At 34.1% G+C, this 27,941-nt stretch overlaps 1 protein-coding gene across 1 annotated transcript; it reads right to left on the bottom strand.

Annotated features, from left to right (window-relative positions):
• Nucleotides 1-4,793: 4,793 nt before the first annotated feature.
• On the bottom strand, nucleotides 4,794-10,153 carry LOC143253595 (uncharacterized). The gene is made up of 2 exons (XM_076507709.1): nucleotides 9,957-10,153; nucleotides 4,794-6,845 (listed from the first exon to the last, which is right to left on the bottom strand). Exons 1-2 carry the CDS (start codon nucleotides 10,112-10,114, stop codon nucleotides 5,306-5,308), a joined length of 1,698 nt encoding a protein of 565 aa, XP_076363824.1. The 5' UTR covers nucleotides 10,115-10,153; the 3' UTR covers nucleotides 4,794-5,305.
• Between the last annotated feature and the right edge of the window lie 17,788 nt (nucleotides 10,154-27,941).

The raw sequence follows: 27,941 nt of genomic DNA, 5'->3' as shown, positions 1-27,941 counted from the left end.
ACCTTATAGTTTCGGGGAAAATATGGGATTTTCATAATTTATTCCTGAACGTCGTTCATTAGTTTCTCCATTAGCCACAAGATGGCGCTAAAACAAATACTGACCTCAGCTCTCAAAATAAAATAAATGATAAATGAAACATCGATTTAAAATGTTAATATACATGTGCGTGTGCGCGCGCGCGTTATTTTGCCACTTTTGTTGCCTGAGAATGAGAGATCGTGTATGTCTTCCCCATTTTTAAAAACAAACAAACGTTTCACTACTTTTTCCACTTTATCGTAAAAGTTTTCAAAAACCCGGCTCATTTGTAAAACAAATTAACCAGAATGTATGTCCCCGTCAAATTACTATATTTACAACGTATCAAAACGTACACACTATATCAACTACCCCAGTGGCTCAGAAATACGCCTCAGAGTTTACAACGCTACAAACTGGGTTTCGATATCCACGCTGGGCAGCATACAGAAAGCCACTTTTTCAGTTTTGCGTTTAACCAAATGAATAAGCAAACCTTACCCTGAAATCACCAAAACACCAGAGACTTATTAAAGTATGAAACTTTCAAGTGACTCCTATAAATATCAGCTATTTTTTAACAGTTAAAAATACCAGATTATGTTTACGAAACGTCTATGTTATAAAAGGAAAAAAATCATCATCAAATACATTGTTGTCTCACAACTTTGTCTACTTACAATATAGTTTAAGAAAATCTATGTAGAACCAATACTTGATACTAGAGGGCAGGAGTGTATATATTGTTGTTGTTTTTTAATTTCGCGCAAAGCTACTCGAGGGCTATCTGCGTTTGCTGTTCCTAATTTTGCAGTGTAAGACTAGAGGAAAGGCAGTTAGTCATCACCACTCACCGCCAACTCTTGGGCTACTCTTTTACCAACGACCGTCAAATTATAACGCCCCCACGGCTGAAAGGGCGAGCATGTTTGGCGCGACGGGGATGCGTACCCGCGACCCTCAGATTACGAGTGTATATAATCTAAGCACATAGGATTTACTTTTTATTACGATAAGTGTGTGTATGTATGTTTTCTTATAACAAAGCCACATCGGGCTATTTGCTGAGTCCACCGAGGGGAATCGAACCCCTGATTTTAGCATTGTAAATAGGTACAATTACCGCTGTACCAGAGAATTTTATTATTTCAAATGAACAAATGACACATCACTGTATACATACACATACAAACATGTATTTATCTATATGTGTGTGTGTATTACAGTTATTTATTTCGTTTATTAGAAAGAAAATTAAAACGTAGGCTTATATGCATTTAAAAAATAATATATTATTATAGTTGTTATACCAAAGGAATACAAGTCAGGCCAGATGAAGACAAGGCCAAATGGTAAGCTTGGAGACTTATGATAAAATCCATGATTCGATCCCTGCAGTAGCGTCAGTCCTTTGTGGTGTTTGGCGCTTAGCAAAAACAAGATAAAATGTATGAATAGAAACAGATACTGTACCAAAGTAACTTCTAAAACCATAAATAAGGTCTTGGCAAATAATTCACGAGTCCGTGTGGATACAATATCATTTTTGTACTTAAATATAAATGCGATCTACTATTTATAACAATTTTATCTTCCGCAAACAAATCAATAAAGATGCTGTTTCAATAAGTTGAGAATATATAATGTTCAGATTTTTTTGAGTGATTCTAATTTTCAACTTGAATCTAGAATATCTTTAGTGAGTCAACAGCTTTATCAACTGACAAGGCTTACGCTAGTTCAAAAGGCTGGGAATATAAGGTCGCGATATATTTATATCGAAGTTTGTCCTTGACCTAAATAATCAAAGAACATCCCCTTGAGACGGAGAAAGCACTTCGTGGTCCATTCATGAAAAGCGTATTCGTGTCAAAAATATTGAGGGCGTCAACCACAAAAGAAGACACCTAACGGACAAATGCAATTCATTTTCTTTAATTACATCAACTTCAACAGTAATTTCCACGTTTGTTCCTTTGAAATTCACTCTAGCTACTTACACACAGACAGAGAGAAACGTAACTATACATAACAACACAGCAGTACAATGCAACCTTCAGAACAAACTTTTATGTGCAGCTTCTATAGGAGGTATAGCTTACACTAAGCCTATTTAGTTTCCAGCGTAACGATTAGTTTTTCCTGGTCGTCTGTAACAGTACCAGTTTCTTACATTTACTGTCACATCGCTTCTCACAATTTTGTGGGAAAGCTAAGTCGTAAATTAATAAATATTGTTTGGTATTTAATAAAAACGCTTTAAAATATTGGTCAACAATTTCACACAGTAGCATATACTGTATTTTACATAAAAAGTACTAATTAAATTGTTTACTGTAGACAATAAAATTAATTTTGACGTATGTATGCTTCATTATTCTCGTTTGATATGGTTGTTTTTCAAAATAGGTTATATTAATGCTTAGTGCACAGAAAAAAAAACTCAAAAACATTTATTGTCAGCAAAATAAGAAAACTAAAAATATATTGTCAATTAAAGAAGAAAAATATGTTTAAAAAAATTCCTGTCAACAAAAGTAAGAAAAACTGAAATGTTCACTAGCGAAATACTGAAATAGGACCAAATTAATGATTGGGACATGTTCCCTCCCCCTCTCCCACATATACCTTTCTGACGTCTATGATTAGTGTTTGAAATAAAGCTGTATATCCCCCACTCGGGTTGCTACACATGTCCGATTTTGAAATTCAACATCCTGAGATTCTTGTCCCCTGGTAAGACTGTGGTAAGCTACAAACTTACAACACTAAAATCCGAGGTTCTATTCTTCGCGGGGAACGCATCAGATAGCTCAATATGGATTTGCTCTAAAACAAACACTCTCGTTCAATGTCATCTACCAACACAGTATTAATACACGGATTTCGATTACCTGGAATACTAAAGGATTTTTTATTATCTGTTTACGATACTGATCTAGAATAATAAAACTAAACCTTTTGTTACGAAGTTTGAAATTGTTTCACATAATACACTGATTATGGCCTACGTAATATTTGATTAAAGCTGTTAATTAAGACCTTTGCAGATTTTCTTAGGGGACCATATCTAAGAAACGATAATCCAGATTTCCATTTCTTTTTGTGATATATCACCTAGCTTCACACACACAGGCGTCGAAACTTGGGGAAACCGTTAACCTTAACCATTGAAACCCAAACTAAAACAGCGCCACAAAGTTCTATTATCCATTCAAAGGGGCACTTCATTATCGAGTGAAGACGGGGTTCCCAGTTCCGCTGCCTGTAGCGGGGTAACAATGCAAGATATTTGTATGTCTAGTAGCGTGTTTTTTGTACTTGGTAATGTCTATCTATGTCTCTCTTTCTAACAACTGCCCATTCACTCGTGTTTGTGTCTATCTATCCTTATTGTTAATTTATCAATAATACTATGCGATTATAGCGAAGTACTTGAAAGCTCTTTCGACCTATTTATTTTATTTGTTTTATTAGTAAGTTTAAATTACACACCTATATTGAAAAAGCTTATTTCTTGTGCTTGTTTGGCAAATCAACGTTTTGTCCTTTTTGTTCTAAAACCTGTTTTATGTTGTTGTTATCTCAAAAACTAGCTAGTTTTTGTTTCTCTTAACATAGTTTTTCTTTTGTTTTACAGGCTTATTAAATTTAGTTTATTTTGTTCTAAAACCCTACCTAATTAGTAATTTCGTTTTAAAAACCTGCTAATTTTGTTGTATTACAAAACAAAAACTCCAAGTGGTAAGTCCAGTAGGAGCTTACAACGCTAACAGTTGAATTTCTACACCCGTGATAGGCACAGATAGCCCATTGTGTAATTTTGCGCTTACCAACAAATCTGTAACAACTGCTTTTTTTCTTCTAAAAACCAATTCAATTTATTGATTTTATTAAAAATAACATTTTTGCTGTATCTTTTACTCCAAAAAAACAGTTACTTTTTATTCCAAAAACTGAATATTTTACTTCTGTTTGTTGTAAAGAGCAAATCTAATTTTTTGTTGATTTGTTTTAAATCAAGCTAAATTTTATTTTCCAAAACTGACAATGAGACAGGCGTTTAGTTTTATTCTAAACTTGTGTGATTTGTTTCAATAACATAAGCCTTGAAATCTAAGAATTACAGTCAATTAAGGCTAATCCTAAATGCTTTACACGTACTGGAAGAACGCAACAAAAACATGTGACGTAAAATAAAATTGGAAGACCGTCTTATTTTTAGAATATTAACTTAATTTTATGTTAAAATATCAGTATCTCACCTTTTTTCTTTTCTTTTTTAGATGTTGCTAGGACTGCTCAAAGAAACGTGTTGCGACAGTACTCTATAAAAGGGAGGAGAGACAGCCATGTTTTGACTGGAACTGACGTGTAACCATAACAGTAACAGTTTTCAGTATTATTACTGTTTAAATCAACAATAGTTACGTACTCGAGTTTTACAGATGCATTGTTTGTTATCTAAACAATATGTTTGAGCACTAATAGAATAGCGATCAACGTATGGCGGCTGCAGTATCAGAAGAAAAGAAAGAAACTCAAAAACAGTCCTAGTTTCACTAAATTAGCAAAAATAAAAAATAAAAATGGACCAATTCGAATCAGTATATATTCTGTGCTCTGATCATGCAGTTAAAACAACAGAAAATATATTGTTTGTCAACATATCCAAATGCATCGAGAACGATTTATCTGAGCATGTATTTGTTATCATCACACGCTGTTCAGTGAATTCTTGGTACAAAAAAACAACAAAAAAACATAGTTGCCGTCTTAATCCTAAAATTGAAAGTCTGTTTATTAAAACTTCATGACCTTAGAACGATTTTTTTTTTACAAATATTGTGCTAATTTGATATGTAAAACATTATATACACATAAACCTTTTAAAGGTTACTCTTATGAATCAGATATTAGTTCTGATCTAGTTAATGAGGTATTGCACTGGAAATTCCTTCGGTGTTAAGAAAAGTTTGATTCTCTCTCTACAAGGTCCTCGTGTTTTGTTCTTGTATTGCGTTCTGATCTCATTAAGAAATGAGACAAGATGATTGCAAGGTATTTAAAGAAAGGAAGGAGGACCATGACTTCGGCTCATTACACTGTTATCATTTTGGACATCTGTTGGTGTCCCTCACAGTCACCAGGGAAATCCATGCATTTTACTTTAAGCAATTTCATACGTCTTAACTAACCTGCTCGCTAGTGTCGAGGTAACATTATAAGAACTTAGTTGAATCTGTATCTCAGGTTCGTCTCCCGTTTTATTTGCTAGAACCTATCACGATTTTCCTTCTTCAGCAACGGTGTCCTCTCGGAAACTGAGATCAAGGGGTCTGCCTGGGGTGCACTGAGTATACGCCCCTGCGTTAAGACGACGAAGACTTATAGACAACTTCTGTTTTAATGTCTGATTTTTAGTGTAACCGTCTTCTGGAGGTTCAGTTTCTGGAACGATATGATACTTATATTCGTCTCCAAAGTCCTCACAGTCTAAGTTGCCTTTGCAGGAGTATAATTCTGTTGGGAGAGACCCGTGTGTTGAGTCGCTCCCGTTTACAGAACTCCAGTGTTTGTCTCTTCGTTTTTTCTTCGTCTTATGTTTGTGGTGATGTCTACCTTGGAGCGACTCGTGGTTAGATCCACTGTTTTCGAAAACCGAGGTATATTTAACGAATTGTTCTTTTCTCGCTCTTTTCTGCGCTCTTCTAGCAGCCTTATCGTCACGTGACGAAACCTCTTCGTAACTGATACAGACAGAATTCTCCTTTTTGTGGATTTCTTGTGGACAATGGTCATCTGGGTCATCGGTACGAAATGGTATGGGTTCTGAGGATAATCTCGCAGGTATTTTTACCACTGTGTCTTGTCCTTGGGGGTTAGCAAACGATATTTTGATAACGGGACTTGTTCTTGGAGCGGTTAATGCCGACATATAATTTTTTGGGATCCCGCCCATGTTTTGATTGCTAAAAGAATCGCTAATCTTATCTTGAGCATCTGCTGACTTGGACCTAACTTGATCTCCTTGTTCCGCTGTTTTGGATGTATCATTAGTTTCTGCTTTCATTACCCCTAGAAAATCCTCGGTGGATCTCCTTTTACGTAATTCCGTGCACCTAAATTGGGTTACATTTTGTGAAGAACGCCTTTGTGGGGGCACAGATTTACGTTCGGGGGAATTTTGAACTCCTGGAGGTTCACTACTCTTAGAAGCAGTGAAAAAGTTTAACATATTTTCTTTGTTTGTAGGCCTAGCTGACTTAGAATATCGTGATTTGGTACGATACCGTCCCGTGCGCGTCGACAGTCGACCTCTACCGACACTATACCCCATGGGGTTTGGGGGCAGCCCATAAGGACGGCTGAGGTCAGTGTGGAGGGCAGACGTTTTTTTATTATTACATTTATGTGTGGTAGGACTAGGTAATATGCTTCTTTCTATTCCCGCCTTGGCAGACTTCGATTCGTTCGTTTTGAAACTTTGAAGCTCTTTCGCCTTATCAGTATTTTCACTGCACATAGTAAAACAACGAGAACACAAAACCGGTCTTGGCCGAAGTCGTCTCATGCGAACATGCTGTTGTCGCTCCTGGCTATTCCGTCCCTGAGGCCTCCGCCGCGACGGGAAAGAATCCTGGGTCGTTGAAAAATTCACAGCGTCCTTTTTTCCACCCGGGTCGAAATAGGTGTGTCTTTGTTTTAATGAATAAAATGATTCTTCTGACATTTCAGGGATTACACCTGATTTTTCGTTGATACGGGTTGTGGAGTCCAACATCTCTTGAAACTTAAGAGAAGAAATACCTGGCGGACCGTTCCTAAAGGATTTAAGACAAAAGCTGGGACTTAATCAATAACAAAGGTTGCAAGTATCATCAACACATTTTGGAATCTGACTTACGCTAATATTTCACTAATTAACTAAGTGTCTACGAAAGAGATGCACGATTTTGTTTTGTTTTTTGTAAATAATTCGTATACACAGTTTTATGGCATTCTGCTGAAAAAAAAGACTTCTTTTATTATTGACCTTGAGACTTAAAAGGTCAAACTAAAGAAGATAACATTCAATTATTTGTGAACTGTAACCCTTAATTTTCGCTAGTCCTGATATGTAAGGTACACAGTGGAAACATTTTATTTTGTAAAATGTATGAATTAATACAATAAAAAGTTCAGCATTGTTACGGGAAAATAAACAGTATTCCATATTTCTAAGTCAGGACATTCAACAATGCTTAATTAGAATTGATATATACTATGTATGTTGCAGGAAATGAATTTTCTCAGTAGATTTCATTCCTTGGTATTTTCTTTAATTAACTGGTGAATACCAATAATTTAATAATGCAGTAATAAATATATAAAAGAACGTCAAATATAGGCACAAAGTTTGAAGAAAAGGTCGTACTTGACCAATGTTAGACATTATTAAACAAAAACATGACACACAACTATTCCCCAGGCTATACAGGTGTGAAAGTTTTCTAAGATGGGCATACTTAGCCAGGGTTAAGCCTCATCGAATAAAAAATATATAACAATGCTATTTTACAAGTTATATAAATGAAAAAGTTTATATTTAACAAATGTTAAACCTAATTAAACATAAAAGCTGACATATTACTATTTTACAAGCTATATAAGCTGTCTTTGAAGACTGGTCATATTTAATCAGTTAGGGCTAATATAATACAAAATCTAATAGCTATTGTACGAACTATATACATGAAAAGATCACAACTTGAAACACTACTGCTGTATAAGTTATACAGATAAGAAAGTATTGAAGAAAGGTCACACTTAACCAAGGTTAGCATTAATTAAACACAGTAATATTCTGCGATTGTAGAAGCTACATGTATGAGACGAGGCTTTGAAAAAGGGCTGCTCAAAACCAAAACCTAAAGCACTGAAAGGACTAATTTATTAACATGTACTACATTTTCACTAATTTGAAAAGCTGCTGTAATAAAAAAAATAAAAGAATTCACTAAAAGTGAAGGGAAGCCAATCTGAAAAAGCTTGTGGTGAATTTAAAGAAACTGTATACAAAGCAGATTATTTTATAATCTGTTGTAATGAACGTAATCTATTAAAAATTGTTAGGCCTAATTAAACACAAACCAGTAATCAACCTCAGTAACAAACCTTTCGGGAAATGTTACACTTGTTAGGCCTAATTAAACATAGATCAGTAACGATTCTCAGCAACAAACCTTTGGAGAAATGTTACATTTGTTAGGCCTAATTAAACACAGATCAATAATGAACCTCAGTAAAAAGGATGAAAGTGAAAACAGATTATTTTATAAGCTATTGTAAAGAAACTGTGAAGAAATGTTACATGTGTTAAACCTAATTAAATACAAGTCAGCAATGAGCCTCAATAATGAACCTTTGGAAAAAGGTTACACACGTTAGGCCTAATTAAACAAAAATAAGTAACGAAGCTAGTACGTTGACGGATTTCATGTTGGGATATAAATGATAAAAAAATACATCACTCAAAGCTGAACAAAAAATCGAGTCTTGATTAACAAAATTGTCAGTTTTGTTCATTTTAAGAAAAAAAATTGAAACCAGAATCAGATATTTATTTATCATAATAACGGAAAAAATTAGAGATTAACTTAACTGCACGATTTCCGTATTTAAAATTATGTATATTTGCATATAATACATTTTATAAGCAACACTTTGTATAAAGGTGAATTTAAAGAACGATCCCCCACGTTCTTTGTAAGTTGGTTCCAACAACTTAAAACTATTTATAAATTTTAGGTGTGTAGAGAAAGCCGTGTTACTTTCGCCGTAAAGAGCCGTGTACAATGCAAGTAAAAACAAAAAAAAAGGAAATTTCTTAACTTTGAACTTTCTTTTACATATATTTATAGCACCACATTCAGATAATAATGGAAACACCTAAAACTGAACGATGGTTTCCATAGAAACACAAAGTCTACTTGATAAACTCACGAAACTATATTCCGTAATACATTACTATTCTAGTAGCAGCGAATGTGATTCCCTAACATAAATCGAATAAAGTAATAGTTCAAAAAGGATGTGTAAGTATAACATGAACAGTGATTGTTTGATTTTTAAATTAGACGAAATTATATTTCCATAAAATAATTTACACGAGTTAAGACGAAATTAGACTTTCTATCTGCTATTTTCTGGTTGATTTACATCAACGAAGTAGTTGGTGTTTCTACATATTCCCACTGTAACAACGTTATTTTTAGGAAAAAAAACTAACCAGGTGTGTCGAAAAAGTGTTTGTATATATATATATAATAATTATGATTATTTGAGAGTGTTCATGCAACGTTTCTCACCTTGTAAGAAAGTTCATGTTTAACAAGGTTGAAAATTAGCTTTGTTCTGAATTGAACTCCAGTGACCCATATAAAATGGGCAGTAGTATGATAAACGTTATAATTATATATTTTGAAATTAAAATAGCCTCATCTGTGTAAAATAGCCAAATATATATACATAAATTTTAATGATAGCTTCACGGTTAAAGAATCGAAAAACATAGTACTTTTTAAAAATATGATGTTTATATAGGTGTTATATTTCAAACATTCTGTCTGATGTAATAGGCGCTAAATACAATTTTGAAAAATAAAAGTGGAAAAAAAAAAACAATCACAGAAAGCGCCTTTCTAGTGAAGATGAATCTAAACGTGATTATTTACGACTCTGATATATATATAATGTTCATTTAGATGTAAGTTTAAGGTCCTTATGAGCGTAGCAATTCATTAATATTTTACAATATTACATTTTTTAATTACTTCCTTCCTCGTAATTATGGTCGGCGATATATTCCTGAAACATGATTAATTATATTAATACAAACTGAAGACATCTAAAATATGGAAGAGGTTCTTGAATCCGCTGGGAAAATTACTCACTTCTTGGAGACTTCAAGTAATAATCCCTGAAATTCTCTGGTTTCGAAATGATACGTTACAACCAATAGATCAATCAAGGCCTCTTCTACAAGAACGTTGATTTTTGAACCTTTCAGTCGTGTCAGGGTGTTCATCTCTGTTGCGGTAGACCTCGCCATTGCTATGACCCACTACACCATCGTTAGAATAGTGTTCGCTTTAAGTCATAAGATACGCATGCGCAGCAGCGTCTTATCCACCCCTCTTGGAGACTGACTAACTCTGCCGTGAGAACAGTAGGCATGTTAAACCTCTGAAACATTGCATTCAGATTAACTAGGAAATTATGATAAGTAAATAATGCTACTTATTATTTATAAATTTTCCTTCGTTTGGAATAATGTAACATCATAAGCAAATCGAAATTAATCATTAACCTAATCTCCCTTATGTAATACAGAAATAAAAATAAACAAAAGCAATATTGAATATTGACCTTGATATATATTTAAAAGAAGAAAAAAGCTGACGCTGCTATAATAATAATAATAAACATGCAAACGTATTTGTGGTATTGGTTTTATGAACCTGAGTATTTCCGTATTCCTGAGCCAAGTTAAAGACTGGCCTTGTAACGTTCAAGTAAACGTGAAGTAGGCTTAAAGTTAATAAGTGGTCAGCGCCTGGAAACAAAAACGTTAAGATGGAAACCTTACATACAACAAATGAAACACAAAACTTTCAATTCAGTTTATTGCGTTTGATCAAGTTTCTCCATGTACCACATACACCATACACCTCATTTCTCATAGTATATAAACCAACAGTTGTTGTTATTTTATTGTTGTGTTTTACTTTGCAGTTGAAATCAATACTGATTGGAACATAATTCATCTTCGATTTTGTTCTGTGTTCTTAGTAGCGAGTATGTTTTATTGAACCGAATAACGAATTCGGCGAAGAACTGATAAAAAAAACTATTTATGTATTTAAGCATATACTCCAGAGCCGAAAGTTTCTAAAGAGTTTATTTGCGACTATATTAGATGTCAATATTTAGCTGATTGTATGACATCCGAGAGAGAGAGAAAAAAAGACTAGCGGATACTATTAATAGACAGATGGATCCTACCGACTGTTTATTTTCCTGTATAAGCACATTATTTAGGCCAAACAATGTGACTTAGCAAAAAAGTAGAAATTCATGTCCCTCCTCAAATTAAGCAAAATTACTCGCGAATTTTTAGCAACAACCTTTCATTTTGTACTTGAGGTTCAAGTTGTGATCGCCATTATGATTACTAGAGTACAGTGTGAAAGCAACGATATTAAATATGACGAGAAAAATGATTAGAAAGACGTGTACTGTCGCGCTACTCTGAAGCTTGAAGCCTATTTTTTTGTGTGTCGCTCATACTGCGGTGCAACATGGCCTCATCATTTCTATCCCGGCGTCCTTTGTACGAAACTAACATGTACTGTAAAAAAGAAAAATGTCTGAACCTGATTGAGAAATAATTGAAATCACGCTGAGTCGTTATTCTGTACCTTATATGTACTGTAATATCCTTCCGTTTTAATAAATCATTACAAGGATTTACACCGCAACGTTTCAAACAAAATCCGAAAATTAAACACTCCCTCTTGATATATAAATGTATAAACATACAAAACGTTTGTACGTAACCAAAACGTACACCAGTCGTCTCCGACACCTTTTGGGGTAACATCTACACTAAGTTAGATTATTAAAATAAAATTATGTGTTGTAACATGTATTATTTAAAAAAAAAAACAAAAAAAACGATCTACACCAAGTCACATTATTAAAATAAAACTGTGTTACATCATGAATTGAGCTACCTAGAAACCGACGACTCACAATGTTTTTGGTGAATGCTTTACGTCAGATGTATGACTGGACTAAATCTGTTCAAAATAGTATAGTTATGTACAAAATTCAAAACGATACAGATAAAAATAGATTAATAAAATAAGTAAACACATAATGCCGTGTAAAATAGTTTACAATTCAGTTAAACCTGCACTAATAAAACAATGCCAAATTTAAATGACTCTTTTAGCTAAAGGTGAAAATAATTTGACTTGCACCCCCCGGAGGCTAAGTAGCAAGTCTTCGGGCTTATAACGATATAAAATGGTTTTCGATATCCTCGGTTGGCTAAGCACAGATAGCCCATTGTATAACTTTACACTTAACAAAAAAAAGAAAAAAACTTGTAACAAGAAGTTATTATGATCAAAAACTAGTAGTTTGGACCATTATAATCACTTAGGTGAGAGCCTCCTCCCCCAGTGGCACAGCGGCAAGTCTGCGGATTTATGTGATGGGCAGAGCACAGGTAGCCCTGTGTGTAGCTTTGTGCTTAACTGCAAACAAACAGATCCCCAGGGGTAAGCGAGAGTACTCGAGGAAGTACGTGAGATGTGTCCAAAATTTCACTAAAATAACATGATTTGTAGCATTATAAATATCTTTCGTAACGATTTAATTTAATGCATGTGAATTAAAAACATAAAAAAAGATCAACAGATTTGAGGGTCCGCGACAAAATCTTTAATTCAAAGATGTTTGATAACCTCCGATTTAGAACTACTTGTATATTAACAAAGCAGGTATGCTTTTCATAGTTATATTTATTTAAATATTTTAACTATAAAAGCGCTTACGTTTATCCAAATCTATTCTTAAAATGTACTAAGTAAAAAAGAAAACAACCTAATGTGGATTTTATGAGTAGTGTCTGATTAGAGGCTGTGGAATTTTTACGTCACCTTCTATATGACCTGTAAAAATTAAACAACTTTACTAATCGATTTCCGGTCGTCACGCTGTTCAGGAACCACGAGAGGTGAAGAATCAGTTGATTTTCGAAATACAAAGAGATTGTAGGTAGTTTTAAAATTTAAATACAACTTTACAGAGAAACATTCAAGTAGTAACAACGGTAGAAAACGAGTTCATTATAACGTCCCTTCAGTCTTCTATTGTTTGCGATTACTCCTTTTTTCGTTAATATCGTCCATTGATGGAAGCGACCCTTCCACTAGTAACAAAGAAAATGTATTCAAGTACTGCGGGCAACTGGCGGCCATATTGGCTTTATTGACGTAGCCGAGCGAAACTGTCCACAGTTGTAACCATCAGTAAGAAATAAAAACAAATAAAGAGAAAGTTATAATAAATAAACAACATTTATGCATGTATATAACTCATTACAAAGTCGAAGAGGTGTAATTTTCATCATATGTTCGGAAGAAACGTTATTTTAATTTTGTCATTTGTCTTTCTGATTGACTCTTTTTTTTTCTTCCATAGATCCAATAGTTCCCATTTCAGTGTAATAAAGATGTGTTACTAAATTGTGCGTATGCTAGAATGAATTACTTTAACTTCAAAATATGATAACGAAAAGAAGAATTTTTACACACAGGCTAGAGTGTATTAATACAGGTACATTTTGTTTTTATGTGGTACAAAGTATTGTTACTAGCGACATGTATATACTAACAATTACGCTAATCGATTCTACAGAATAACAAATAAAAACAAAGCTTTCCTCCTATAGTTAACATTAGAGAAACTAACATTGGTGGCGTCATACGGGTGCGTGGCAAACACTACGTACATTTCACCACTTCATGATATAATAAGTGTTTCCATGATACAATAATGCTTTGTATTTAATCATGCATGTGAATTCTTCAAAAATATTATTTTATGAACAATGAAACTTCGAATGTAATCGTATTTTTGTATCATAAAATACACGCTTTTCCGTCGTCGCAGAAGTCAAATAATCATTTTTTTAATACTTGTTCATAAAAGTTTTCCAGTCGAAAATTTTCGGTTTTGTGAAAGGAAATGTTACGTCATTCTCGAAATTTCTTAGTTTTTGTTGTTGTTTTTCTTACTGGAAATTATTACTGATTTTCGCAGAACTTGTCTATACTAAGTCAAATATTTTAATTAACTGTATGAGGAGTAATATAAACGAGGCCTAGCTAACGATTTATGCTACGCTCCCAATGTTTGGCGAGTAGTGTTACTATGAATATAGAAAGTTTACTCTCAGTATTCAAAAATGGAATTTTTAGCCTAAACAGAAGCTTACGAGCACTTGACCTAATAGCCAAGTCAGTGACCCCCACCCCACTCCTACCCTCCACATAGGGTACAGTGAGTTCTCCGTTTTGATTTTTTGACCAACCGGAAACATTTGTCACCGCCAGAGTTCTCAAACAAACAACGGGACTGATTGTCACTTGTATAACGCGCTAACAGCTCAAAATGTGGTATATGTTCAGCAGCATCATATCACGAACACCAGACTTTACGATAGGCAGCTCGACACATTAAACTGTAATATAGTCATTTCTGGAAGTTTTAAAACAACTGTAAAAACAGTGTTACGTTACCACAATATTCCACGCATGCTCAGAGAGATCTAATTCGACACTTCTGTCTACGGAATACAAGTAACCAATGCGGTTAACATAACTGATAGCTGTGTGTTTTGTGTTTTTTCTTATAGCAAAGCTACAAAGGGCTATCTGCTCAGCCCACCGAGAGGAATCGAATCCCTGATTTTAGCGTTGTAAATCCGGAGACATACTGCTGTACTAGCGGGGGGCAACTGACAGCTACTCTGTTTAATAATGTATTTTTACAGGAGCTTATAAAACATTCTTATAGACTGTTGTAAAAATAGTTTTTTATTGATATACTAAATACATAATCTATAGGAATAATTCTATAAGCATTTATGTATGAACTTCTATAGCCTTGTAAAGGCATTTTTTAAAAGCTGGTAAAAACAAATGTTTATAGAATCTCGTAGTTACATTACTATTACATAAAATTACAAACTTTTTTTATAAATATAAAAATGTATAGTTTAAATTAGCTGTAAAAACGAAGTGTGGGACAATTAAAACTAGTTATAAATCTAAAGTATTCTGTAATCAGTTTACTATACTGTTTATTTTAAAGTATTCTGTAATCAGTTTACTATACTGTTTATTTTAAAGTATTCTGTAATCAGTTTATTCTGTAATCAGTTTACTATACTGTTTATTTTAAAGTATTCTGTAATCAGTTTACTATACTGTTTATTTTAAAGTATTCTGTAATCAGTTTACTATACTGTTTATTTTAAAGTATTCTGTAATCAGTTTACTATACTGTTTATTTTAAAGTATTCTGTAATCAGTTTACTATACTGTTTATTTTAAAGTATTCTGTAATCAGTTTACTATACTGTTTATTTTAAAGTATTCTGTAATCAGTTTACTATACTGTTTATTTTAAAGTATTCTGTAATCAGTTTACTATACTGTTTATTTTAAAGTATTCTGTAATCAGTTTACTATACTGTTTATTTTAAAGTATTCTGTAATCAGTTTACTATACTGTTTATTTTAAAGTATTCTGTAATCAGTTTACTATACTGTTTATCTTTTTTGGTTTTAATTTGGAACGTTCTAAGCTCATTTTCTCAGGCTTACAGAACATTTCTTGGTTGCCTATACATATGTTTATTATTCAATTTCATTCAACAGCACGTGGACAGATGTAACTTATTACCTGCCTATGAAGCGAATTATTACTATAGTCATTGGATTATAGTGTATCAATAGATTTCTTCATTGTAATAACTTCTTGTAAGATTAAAAAAAAAAAAAAAACAGAATTTTTAAAATCTTTTTTCCCCAACCTCCCATATCAGAATGAACGCTGAAAACTGTACTCATAATTGCTGTGTTAAGTTGGAATGACATTTAGCGAAACGACATAGTGAGCAGAAACCAGTGTTATATGTACATATACTATAGTGCTTGGGTCTGATTACCTGTATTTTGTGACACACATACATATTATAAACTCGCCTAACAGGTATAGTTTAACTCACGTAACTTTAGCCAACAAACTTCTCAATATGTGTTCGCTATTTACTGACATCATGTGGTGTCACACCTAGTTAACCAATCAGCTTCTAGATAGTCAGGAACAGTCTGCTCGAAAAAGGAACTGCGTGGCGCACAACATGAAATGCGTTTCAAATATAAATGGAAAATATTTCGCAGCTTATATTCACAGTTCTTGTGTGTATCATCATCTTCGTACAGACAATGTTTCATGGGTAATATATAAAATGGTTAATGCTTATATAAAATAAATATGAACGTGTCATTATTGATTAAATTGACAACGTAATTGTGTACACGTGTCTATGGTATGTATTTATCTACTCGTATACTTAAATATGTTTTAATCTGTAACTTTTTCTTTTTTTTATTTTAGCAACTCTTTTGATAGATTTGCCGTGTAACGATATACTTCTGATTAAGATGTTTTGTATGAAACGATTTGTAAGGTTGGAAAATTAACAAAACGTATACAGGCTTGTCTGACAGCTAAAAGGATATTTAGTAGTTGTTGTTATTGCTTTTCTAAATACAAAAAAATAAATAAAGGCATACAAATGTAACTTGGTGAGGTATTATTGGGATTATGGCCGAGAATGTAGACATTAATTAGAGTGCTTAACTTAATAAATTCGTTCTTGTGAATGTTCTACGTTATAGATATTTAATTCTTTTTGCAGTGGTATAAATATGCCCCCACAATTGTAACTCTTCCACTGCCCTCTTTCTTATTACAACCGAATTAGGTTTACCCATGTGCAGACAGCCCTTACGTGGCGTGCTGTGAAAACCTAAAACAAACAAATAAACAATTCTATTTTAGGGATGTAACATTTTCTACACCGGAGACATACGTGTCATGCTCCAAGTTCGCTCTAAACATCTCTACATCTTCAACAAGGATGGTGTGGTTTGGTTTGAATTTCGGGCAAAAATACACGAGGGCTATCTGCGCTAGCCGTCCCTAATTTAGCAGTGTAAGACTAGCTGGAAGGCAGCTAGTCGTCAATGCCCACCGCCAATTATTGGACTACTCTTTTAACAACGAATAGTTGAATTGAGCGTCACATTATAACACCCCCACAGCTGAAAGGGCGAGCATGTTTGGTGTGAGGTGGATTCAAACACGTGACCCTCGGATTACGAGTCGAGTGCCTTAACCACCTGGCCATGCCGGGCCTCTTCAACAAGGGACGTCCAAACATTTCTTTTTTATATCACCTGAACGAAATACCAGTTTCTGATGAGAACATTTGATGTATGTTAAATGCAGATGTTTCTAACAGAACCTTATATAGCAAAAAATATCAAAGTCATGTCAAACGAGAAGGTCGCGGACAAATGATCAGTTTTTCAACACAGGCTACTCTCAAGTAGCTTTACATGTAAAAATAAAAAATAGGGAAACAAGATTACAAATGTCAGTCCTTTCCTGAAACCAACCTACGTCTTACATAGGACTTTTATTAGCTTGTCTGTGATCTGTACACCACAGATGATCGATCTCTGAATTTTAACGTTGCAAGTCTGAAACTGTTACCGTCGATCCATCGTCTATCTGCAACTAGTCATCACCACCCACCGTCAACTCTTAGACTTACTCATTTTACCAATGAATAGCGGAATTGACCGTATTATTATTACGCCCCCAACTGGGGCAGTGCAAAGTAATGAGAATAATTCGTTGAGAATACCAACTTCTAATAGGGCATCTCTTCAGCACGTGCAAATGTAAAAACTATAGATATTATTGAAAAACAAACAAGCTATAAATAATAAGAGTTCACAATAACATTATATAAGATCAGTCTATCCTACAGAATGTTAATTTCGTGAGAGGAAAAGTTTTCCAGTGGTCAAGTCAGTATAGATTTTTTCATGATGGCGCTACCTTGAGTCAGAGTTTCGATCTCTTCCGCCCTCAAGTGGCTCAGCGGTATGTCTGTGGACATACAACGTTAAAACCGGGTTTCGATACCCGTGATGGGCAGAGCTCAGATAGCCCAATGTGTAGCTTTGTACATAATTCGAAACAACATCTATCTCTTCCCTGCGTGAGGCCTAGTTGTTATGATGCCCAAGAATTCATGGCTTATTTCATTGTCGTTTATTATGAGTGATGGTCAAATCCTACTGTTCAGCCAGTTAGAGTTGAGGGCGGGTGCTCTTGAGTAGCTCCTTTCTATCTAGCCGATCACTTCAAAATTAGGGATCGTTAGCGCAGACAGTCGTTTCCTGAAATAAAATTAAAAAGAAATCCCACGGCTGAAAGAGCGACCATGTTTGGTGTGATAGGGATTCGAACCTATTATACTCAGATTACAAGTCGAGTACTCTAACCACTTTGCTGTAGCGGGACGTTAGGCCAGGTATCTCGATATAATTGTTTACCTACACCACGCTTGTATTCTAACGTTACATTACATCTTTATTTGTATTTCATATACCATATTATAGTAAAGTTTATAATATATGATTCTCTCCAAATATTCAAATTTCTCATGAAACAAGCACCACCTAAAAGCTGCTAAATATACTTACAGCTTCTGAGATAATATAATGTGTTGATGATACTTGATGATAACAAAAGTTATATTATCATGCTAATGAACTACTGATCCTGTTTGACAATAAAATGGTGAAAACAATAGGACTAACATGGTTATTAAATTACCAGTAGTTCATACATTAACAAGAGTTCGTGTAGTAATGCTATATTTCACATACTAGCCTATATATATATACATATAATCATAACTGTGGGCTGGGATAGAGTATTGTTTTAGATGGGGTTGGTTGGGTCTGTATCAAAATATCATTCCTGTTCTCGTAGTTTTTGTGGTTCTAATATTACTATTCGTGATATCCTCCGATAAGACAGTGGTACATCTCTAAAATCAGTGGTTCGATTCCTCTCGGTAGACGCAGGAGATAGCCCAATATTCGTGATAATTTTATTCTCCGAAATAAAACGTTTTAAATACATTACAAATATGTTTGTAACTATGTCAGCCACAACGACTCTCCGATAGTCCTTTGTATGGGTTGTAGTTCAACTAGAGAGCCAGGACTTCATTGTACATTGCACATGTATAACAGGAATATGCTAGTGTTATTCACGTGTAGTAGCCACATTATTTTACATGGAGACACCAACAAAGATGATCAAATATCAGCCCTGTATTTTGTTCAACCAACAGCAACAACCTATGATGCTCATCATAGTCTAAAAACTATGATATTGGCTCTAATTTAAACACTAAACACTAGATGGAGATTCCCTTATAGTTGTATTAATTTTGAAGTTTTTATATGTTTATTGATTCCGAAATAATAATTTACCAATGAATAATTTTTAATGATTTTTTGTTGTAAATTTACCATACTTAGCAAGGTATAACTAGAAACTTCAAATTTACTACCATAAATACATCATGGGTTTTTCACACATTATTTGTTTACTAAATTTCTTCCAAAGCTGTCTCTTTTAGTTGTCTCTAATTCTTGAACAGATAGACTAAAGGGAAGACAACTAAGCAACATTCACCAACCGCCACTTCTTGGATTGCTCTTATCTCATGAAAAGTGGGATTGGCCGTTATATTTTATAGTGCCATCACAGTAGAAATGATAAATATGTTTGACGATGGGTTTCGATTCAGTAATCAACAGATTACGAAAGAAGCACCTTAATCACCAGGTCATGCCAGGCGTCAGTAACAAAAAACATTTCCAGTAAAATACGCGGAGTTTCTATTGTAAGAAAAAGTTTAGCTGAGCTTTTTATGTCTTAAAATTTGATTGATAAGTAAAGGGAAGCAAACAGAGACTTGGATAAGCACAATAAATATTACTATATATTATAACCAAACCATACAATTAAACTGATTAGTCCTACAAGGGTCCGGCATGGCTGGTGGTTAAGGTACTCGACTAGCTAACTGAGGGTCGCGGGTTCGAATCCCCATCACACCAAACATGCTCGCCCTTTCAGCGTTATAATGTGACAGTCAATCTCACTATTTGTTGGTAAAAGAGTAGCCAAAGAGTTGGCGGTGGGTGGTGAAGACTAGCTGCTTTTTCTCTAGGGATGGCAAGCGCATATAGCCCTCGAGTAGCTCTGCGCGATATTCAAAACAAACAAACTAGTCCTAACAAAGAAAATGAAAAATATATTAAATTTTGTGATTTTTTTTTGTATTACTAAGTGTAGAATCACTAAGAAATAACTAGAAAAATATATCTCTAAAAAACAAGTTAAATCACTCACAAGGGAAAGTGTAAGACCTTATAACGTTTAAAACTGGATTTCGGTATTCATGGCAGGGGCGTAGCCAGAAATGGACATTTTGATGCAAGCGCCGCAGACGCGAAGCCATGCTAGGGGGGTCAGGGAACATGCTCTCTTGGGAAATTTTTTAATAAAAACATAAAAGAAAAGCCTGAATTATGCATTCCGAGACCATCTTTTTGACAAATTTCAGAATGGCACACTGAGGTGTTTGTCTTATTTTTTTAATCATAAATAAATATATAGGCCAGGAGAGTGTAAAATATATATTGTCTTATATATAATATATAACTTATAGTTATCAATCCCAGCAAAGTAGGCCTACAGTCCTGTCATCAACATATAAAATAGAGTCACTCAGGAGAGTGTAAAATATATGTATAGTGTCTATAATCTGTATTCAACTATCATGGACAGTGTATGTTGAGATTCCCTGGATTTCAAGAATTAACTTCACAAATAAACAATGGGTGGTACCGTGGCAGGCTGGCAGCACCATAGCATTAACCTAGTACCATTGGCACCATCTATAGTGAATGATACACTATAGATGGCGCTAATGGTACTGTGAATGTGACGTTGACAAACAGAAGTTGCAACAAACAATAATTCACTATGTCAAGCCTGAAAAAAGCAAAAGACACTGCATGGGTTCTTTAAACCCATTCATGAGGCTGAACCTGATCAATCTGCTGCAGCCAATCAGGTTGAATCAGAATTGTCAATTGAATTGTCAGAGTCATCGCGGTGGTCTTCTATCAGTGCTGCCACTACCACCTCAGGTCCAGTCTGGGATATTGGAAATTACATTTCTGATGATGTCAGCATTGGTAAACAGGTAAGTTGACTCCTCATTATATTAATTTTGTTGACTTTTACAGTGGAGATGGCTACTCTACAGTCAACATGCAAAGGGTGCTTTCTGCAAGCACTGCTGTCTTTTTGCTCCTGATGGTGTTGGTGTTGGAAGCCATAAATTGGGACAACTAGTGAAATTTCCATACACAAACTGGAAGAAGGCTGTTGAAGACTTCAAGGCACATGAATTGAAACAGTACCACCAAGACAGCAAAGAAAAAGCTAACCATTTTCTACAGGTCGTAAACACAAATTCACCTGTTTACTTGCAGCTTGATGCAACTTACAAGCAAGAAATTGAACAGAACTGGCAATATTTAATGCCTATTATTGATACTGTATTGCTGTGTGGGAGACAGGGTTTAATTTTGAGGGGAAAATGTGATTCTGGTCCAATGTTTGTTGGTGAAACTGATGAGGAGCCCATCAATAATGATTGGAATTTTCGGCCACTTTTGCGCTACAGGGCAAAGGGTGATGTCAAGCTTTCAGCAAGCCTTAAGAGTACAAAGAGGAATGCTACGTATCTGAGCCCTCAAATTCAAAATGAAATCATCAATGCCTGTAATACTCATGTTCTTGATGCTTTGGTCAACAGGATTAATGCTGCAAAGTGTTTCTCAATATTAGCTGATGAAACAACAGATATTTCAGGCATCGAACAGTTTTCGCTGTGTGTTAGATATTTGCATGCCAATGAAAACTTTGTTGCAATGAGACAAGATTTTGTTGCAATTTTTACCTGTTTATGATGTGACAGGCAGAAACTTGGCTGATGTTATCATAACCAATCTGACAAAATATGGTATTGACATGGCTTACCAGCTAGGACAAGGGTACGACGGTGCTACCTCTATGAGTGGGAAATTTAATGGTGTCCAGAGACACAAAACTGATAAATTCCCACTTGCACCCTATGTACACTGCAGTGCCCATTCCCTAAACTAGACAATTTCTGATGCTTGTAAAGAAGTTCCTGTGCGAAATTGCATGGGAGTAATTTCTAGCATTGAAGCCTTTCTCAATACACCCAAACGAAAACATCTTTTGGCTCTTTCGGTGGAGAATAAAGGACCTGAATCGAAAAAAAAAGTTTGAAAGGTCTTTGCCCCACCCGGTGGGTTGAGAGGCATGACTCAGTCATTATCTTTCTAGAATTAATCCATGCATTTGCAGATACCCTTGAGACCATATCAGGATGGCAGGACAGAGATTCTGCCACGCAAGTCAATCAATTGTATTCTATAACACAGCCAGAATTCATCATCACTCTACTTACCATTGCTAAATTGTTTTCCTATAGTTTACCTCGATGCAACTTACTGCAGTAACAGAACATTGATTTAGGTGCTGCGATGTATCACGCAGTAAAAGTGGAAGATTTAATCCGTTCACTCTGTGAAATAATACTGTGAATGAATTTAACAACATTTTCTGTGAGGCTCAAACTCTGTGTAGTGAGCTACAAATTGGCATCATAATGACAAGGCAGGCTAAAAGACAGATGTACCGTGCTAACCCACAAACCACTAGCCCTGAGGAGTACTTTCGTATTGTTGTATTTGTACCATTTGTTGATCACTTTCTTTCAGAAATATGTGACCGTCTGTTCAGTCACAAAACTCTCCTTATAAACTTAATGTTTCTACTACCATCAGGATCTACCACAGAACGGTCAAAACCTACAGCACAACAGCACCTAATTTGTGACCAAATTAAAGAGTTGGTCAATATATACAAGGCTGACATTGACAGAACATTTCTTTCTGTTACTCTATGCTTAACAACAAACAATGACAGGTGAGATAGATACATAACAAAAGTAGACTTTCTTCCGAGAACATGAAAATTAGTTTTTTAGTTTTCCAAAGTTTTGTTAGATCCCTAGTGGCACAGAGGCATGTCAGTGGACTAACAACGCTAGAAACCAGGTATCAGTACTGGTGGTGGGCAGAACCCAAATAGCCCATTCTGTATGATTTACTACAAATAAAAGCTGTGTTGATTTTAAAACCTTAGGAAATTCAATTGCCAGATACTGAAAGCATGAAAAAGTGGATGGGTATAAACCTTCTTTATAAAATTTGAGACACAGTAATCGTAGATACCATACAGTTATTGTGTAGCTGACATATACGTTCTTCTCTACCTCCGCTGATAACTTATGGATGTTGGTCTTTTGTATTAAACGTTAAGGACAATTAGTGCGACTGTATAACTGTGGAAATAAAACGAGTTAGGTTTAAACTAACGTTTCTGTCTAATTAAATATTCTGTCTGTTATATCAGTGTAACAAACTCAGAAGAAAATATTAATAAGGCTTATCTTTCATTAGAGGAACAAACACAAAACAATGTGTTTCCATTAACTTATCACTGTGTTCAAATGTTTAGAAACTTACTATTTATTAGCCAGATCTAGAACTTCTGAAAAGAAATATAATAAAATAAACATTTCAACTGCTATATGAAAACAATCTGGTATATAATACATTTTAGTTTTATCTTCCTAATTCCAATTGTATGTTATTTGTGTACTTCAGTTACGGTATAGAGTTAACATTATAGTTACTAATGGTACAGAGTGATATTCATCTGTCGGTTTATAACCAAATAAACATGTTTACAGTTCTTCCTCTTCATTATATTTTATTTTAAAATTGTCTAATCACTTTATCTTGTTGAAAGCCATGACCAACTCAGATTAAAATGTACGTCGTGGAATCCCATGTCTTTTATAAGTTTAAATAATCCTATTAAAAAAAACAAACTTGTTCTTTTCTTGTCTTATCTATTTTTCCTTAACATGTCTGAAGCATCTAGAAGGAGGTGTCTACATGTCAGTCTCATGTCGATTATTTAATAATGTGAATGTTTCACTCATCATATCAAGCTGCGTCTATGGAAAGACAACCTTACTATTTCCATTAGTAGTATGGCTCCCAGAAGAGAAATGACAAATACCAAACGTGTAAAAATCAATGTTGTGGTCATTGAAGGTCATTAGGACACTTATAATGTAAGTGAAACTGACACTGTTAACAATAGAAGTGGTTGATGTACAAAAGGAATCTCAAGTTTCTCAGGCTATATTCTTTACATGTAATCAACAGTAGAGTAGATATCATGGTAAAGACTTTGATGTAAATAAAGGTTTAATTGTTCTATTAAAACAGTAAGATACACATTACAACAAAATAACCCATCTCAGTAAACTTGTAAGATATTACTACACCAAACGGACAAAACAACCATCGGGTCACAAGTGTTGGCAAGAAAAGAGCTGTAGACATGTGCTCTTTACAGTAGACATGGGATATTAGGTATTCCTATTTATATAGTTTGGTAGGGAAAGTTAAAGTGTTCGTGTTTGTATTCAAATACATTCGTATAGTATTCATAGTCACTGAATGATTTCATGAAAACTTAATACTGCAAGATTGCATCGATATGTGTTTTGTGATCAAACCGTCCTTGTAGATTTGATGACAATACAAATACCTTTTGAAGAGTTAACAGGTTTAACTCAGGGTCAGAACACTGTTGCCTCCAGTTCTGTAGTATCATGTGATTATGAGCCAACTGTTTTTGATTATTCTATACTTCGACCGTTCTTTTCTTGTATCACATAAAATAACAGGAATCAGTCACTTACAAATAGAAACCTGCAGTTTTGTTCAGATATACAGGTGAAGTTTTGTGTGGTTTCACTTGTCAAGATAAACACAATTTCTCTAACACACAAACAATCTACAGAAATTCAAACATTTCACAGAGGGAAACGGAAACAACGGTACGATTAATTTTTCAAACGTTAGCATCACACGAACCCCTCCCAAAGTTTCACCACTAAAATTAATAGAAAAACACATACAACGGAAATTACATAAACATGTTATCCACCAGAAGCTAGACACACTAAAAGGAACTCTAAACTTAGAATACACGATGTACAGAACAGAAAACATCGATAAAGAAGCTATGCACTAAAGTTAATGTTTCACTAACGTTAACCAGTTCACTACTAAAGTAGTTATAGAAACTGTAAATACATTAAAAACACAGACAAAGGTTGTTAACCAAAAAACAAAGTTATATTTTTTCCAAATTAAAGAAAACAAATTACTTGCGTCTAGAAAATGGTAGTGTACTTCTATTATTGATTTTGAAAAGACTGGCACACATATATATATATAACCTGAATATAACACCTAGATTCGTTTTTCATCCGTGAAATAGAAATTAAACGCACGTTGATAAAACATAAAACAGTACAAAAATACATTGTAATAGTTGCTCACCCTTTTACATAAGTGAAACAGAACGTAACTTGAAAGTAAGGTCGAAAGAACAACAAACAAAAAAACACCTTCCCAATTCCATGAAAACATAACTAAAAATAAATACAGTTTTTCTGAACAGAACATCACAGGACTAAAACACCATCCTGATACTAACTGAAAAGAAACTCGGAGAAACTTTATTAATAAAATCAAACAATTCCACTGTTAAAAACACCCAAACTTGTCTCTATATATCTTTGATAGATCTTCCTCATATGTTCCTTAGTTTATGTATTTTACATTAAATATTACATAGTTTTGTACATTGATTCATCTTTCTATTGTTTTTGTTTAACCATATATAAATAATTTTAAAAATTGATGCGGATTAATATTTATAAGACAAGAAACCGACTTCAAATAAAAATATATCTCAGGGCGACTGGTATGGGTATTAAAACTTATACAAAGCTCTTCTGAGATACATGAATAAGTAACTACAATCAATTCTATAATTCAAATACGCTGTTAGATTTTGAATGTTGATTTAAATACCAAAACGTTCTTTACCATAGAAACTTGTCTACTTTATAACACTATATAACACAAATTTTGTTCCTGGACAGTATGTGTTATTTCTTAATTGCTTATGTTGTAAAAGTACAGAAAATGGCCATAATTCTTTTCAAACTTTGCAGTTGTGACCTGGATAATGAAATTTAGAAATTAATCTATTTTCCATGTAAAAATGGGCAAATTTGTACATTTTCATTTACATAAGATCTGAATGAAACAACATATGAATCAAGGTTTACATGTATTTATACCAAAGTTATACAAAAATGAACAAAAATGTTTAGAAGTGAGTAGTTTTTCGAAATTTGCGACTGTAATGCCAATCACTTTCACGTATCAGCCCTCAAATATAATCACGGCATTCGACTTTGTTAAACTAGATCTCTGATCAAGTCATTGAAGTCTCTGTGGTTGGAGTAGTATGGGTTATCTCACCAGCTGCACCTCTGAAATTGTAATCTGGATCTTCAACGTCTACCACCTCTTCTGATTTGCTGCTCTCTTCTGAGGATGGCTGCTTTCTCTCTGTCGGAGTGGCTACAGGGAGCTCAGGGCAGTATGGCATTGGGGCGATCGATGATGGAAGGCACGGATACATGATAGCAAATGCATTCTTGCCACCCCGACGTTTGGAAGGATCCACCATGCAGAAGTAGCAATTGCTTGAGTGGTCAGTGGGTTCACGCCACATTCTTGGAATAGCGAACTTCATGGTTCTCTTTTTCTCCCTCTGTACCATCCTGCAAAAAGAGCAAAATAAAATTGTTATTATGAAAAATAACTTTATTTCATCCACAACTAATGTGTAGGAGGTTCATATAAAATTGTTTATGTGATATTTTTGGAAATAAAAAAAAGATGTCTAAGTTTTAAAAGGTCTAAAGTTTGTCTAATATAAAATCTTATTATTCAAGCAAGAAAATTTGTCCGTCTTATCTTCTAAAGATTTTTTGCAGTGCTCGCAGGTAAAATGAGGTGCCCAGGGTTTGTCTTGATCCCTGATAGACATGTTGAAATATACCTCGTAGGCTTCACACATTTTAGCAGATGCGTTCACGTGCTCAATGCTTGATATTGCTGGTGCACAAAAATATGGCAAACAGAAATAGGAAAAACCGTCTCTTGAATTAATTTACTCTAATCCTGCCTTGCAAAAACGTAATTTAATATGAGAACATTCAGAACGTTTTGTTAAAACAATGATCTTGTATATAATGTATTTTCAATTATTAAGATTCATTATTCAGGTCATTCGGAGACAACAAGCAATATGAAAGACAATATGTGGACTGTATTCCTCTACTGAAAGAAACAATATAAGGAAAATTTACTATTTTTGAGACGGAAGAAGGTATGTAATATAAGATTGGTCTTTTGTCTTATTTCTAACTTTATTGTTACATTTTTGACATACATCAAAAACTGTATTTCTAACTGACATCACTAGAAGTTAGTGAATCATACTGATTTTAATTGGTGACTTGACGGTATTGTTCATTCACTTATATAAACATGACTTCAATGTCATTGTCAAATGTTTTTTTAAACAGTTGCTACATAAATCACTGTATGTACATAATGAATACATTTTATTTTGAGAGTGAGACAAATACTATAGTGAGACAAATACTATCTATTTGTATGATACTCGATACATTAGAAAATGTTTTTAGCTGAACTATTTCTTTTAACAAGGCGACCTGACATATGGTCCTGAGACGGACTGTTTTTATACGCATGAACACTGACTGATGATTAGCTCCTTCAAGAAACATATAAAACAACATAGTAAATAGCTATGTTACATTGTGGTTTTCAACATACAGTATTATAAATAATAAATTCAACAAAAAGAATCAGCTTTGCATTTCAAATTAAGAAATAGATGTGTTTAAATATCATTTTAACATTTGTATAATTATTCACTGGATGTGTCAACCTAACACCCAGCATTGTAATTTTATAAAATATCTAAAGAATTGTTAAAAGTATTTTATGAGTTTATTTTAAAAATGGTTTCTTATGTTTCTTATGTTTTAAAAATCCTGA

This window comes from Tachypleus tridentatus, chromosome 6, assembly GCF_004210375.1.
Source record: "Tachypleus tridentatus isolate NWPU-2018 chromosome 6, ASM421037v1, whole genome shotgun sequence".
Classification (NCBI taxonomy): domain Eukaryota; kingdom Metazoa; phylum Arthropoda; class Merostomata; order Xiphosura; family Limulidae; genus Tachypleus; species Tachypleus tridentatus.
The sequence above is the reverse complement of the archived record's forward strand: the minus strand, read 5'-3'. Positions and strand labels throughout refer to the sequence as shown.

Bases quoted from the DNA above. Each gene is read 5' to 3' on its own strand.
- LOC143253595 (XM_076507709.1), bottom strand. From the start codon at position 10,114: ATGGCGAGGTCTACCGCAACAGAGATGAACACCCTGACACGACTGAAA. The intron at 6,846-9,956 runs GTGAGTAATTTT...TAAATCCTTTAG, and splicing joins TTACTTGAAGTCTCCAAGAA to GAACGGTCCGCCAGGTATTT.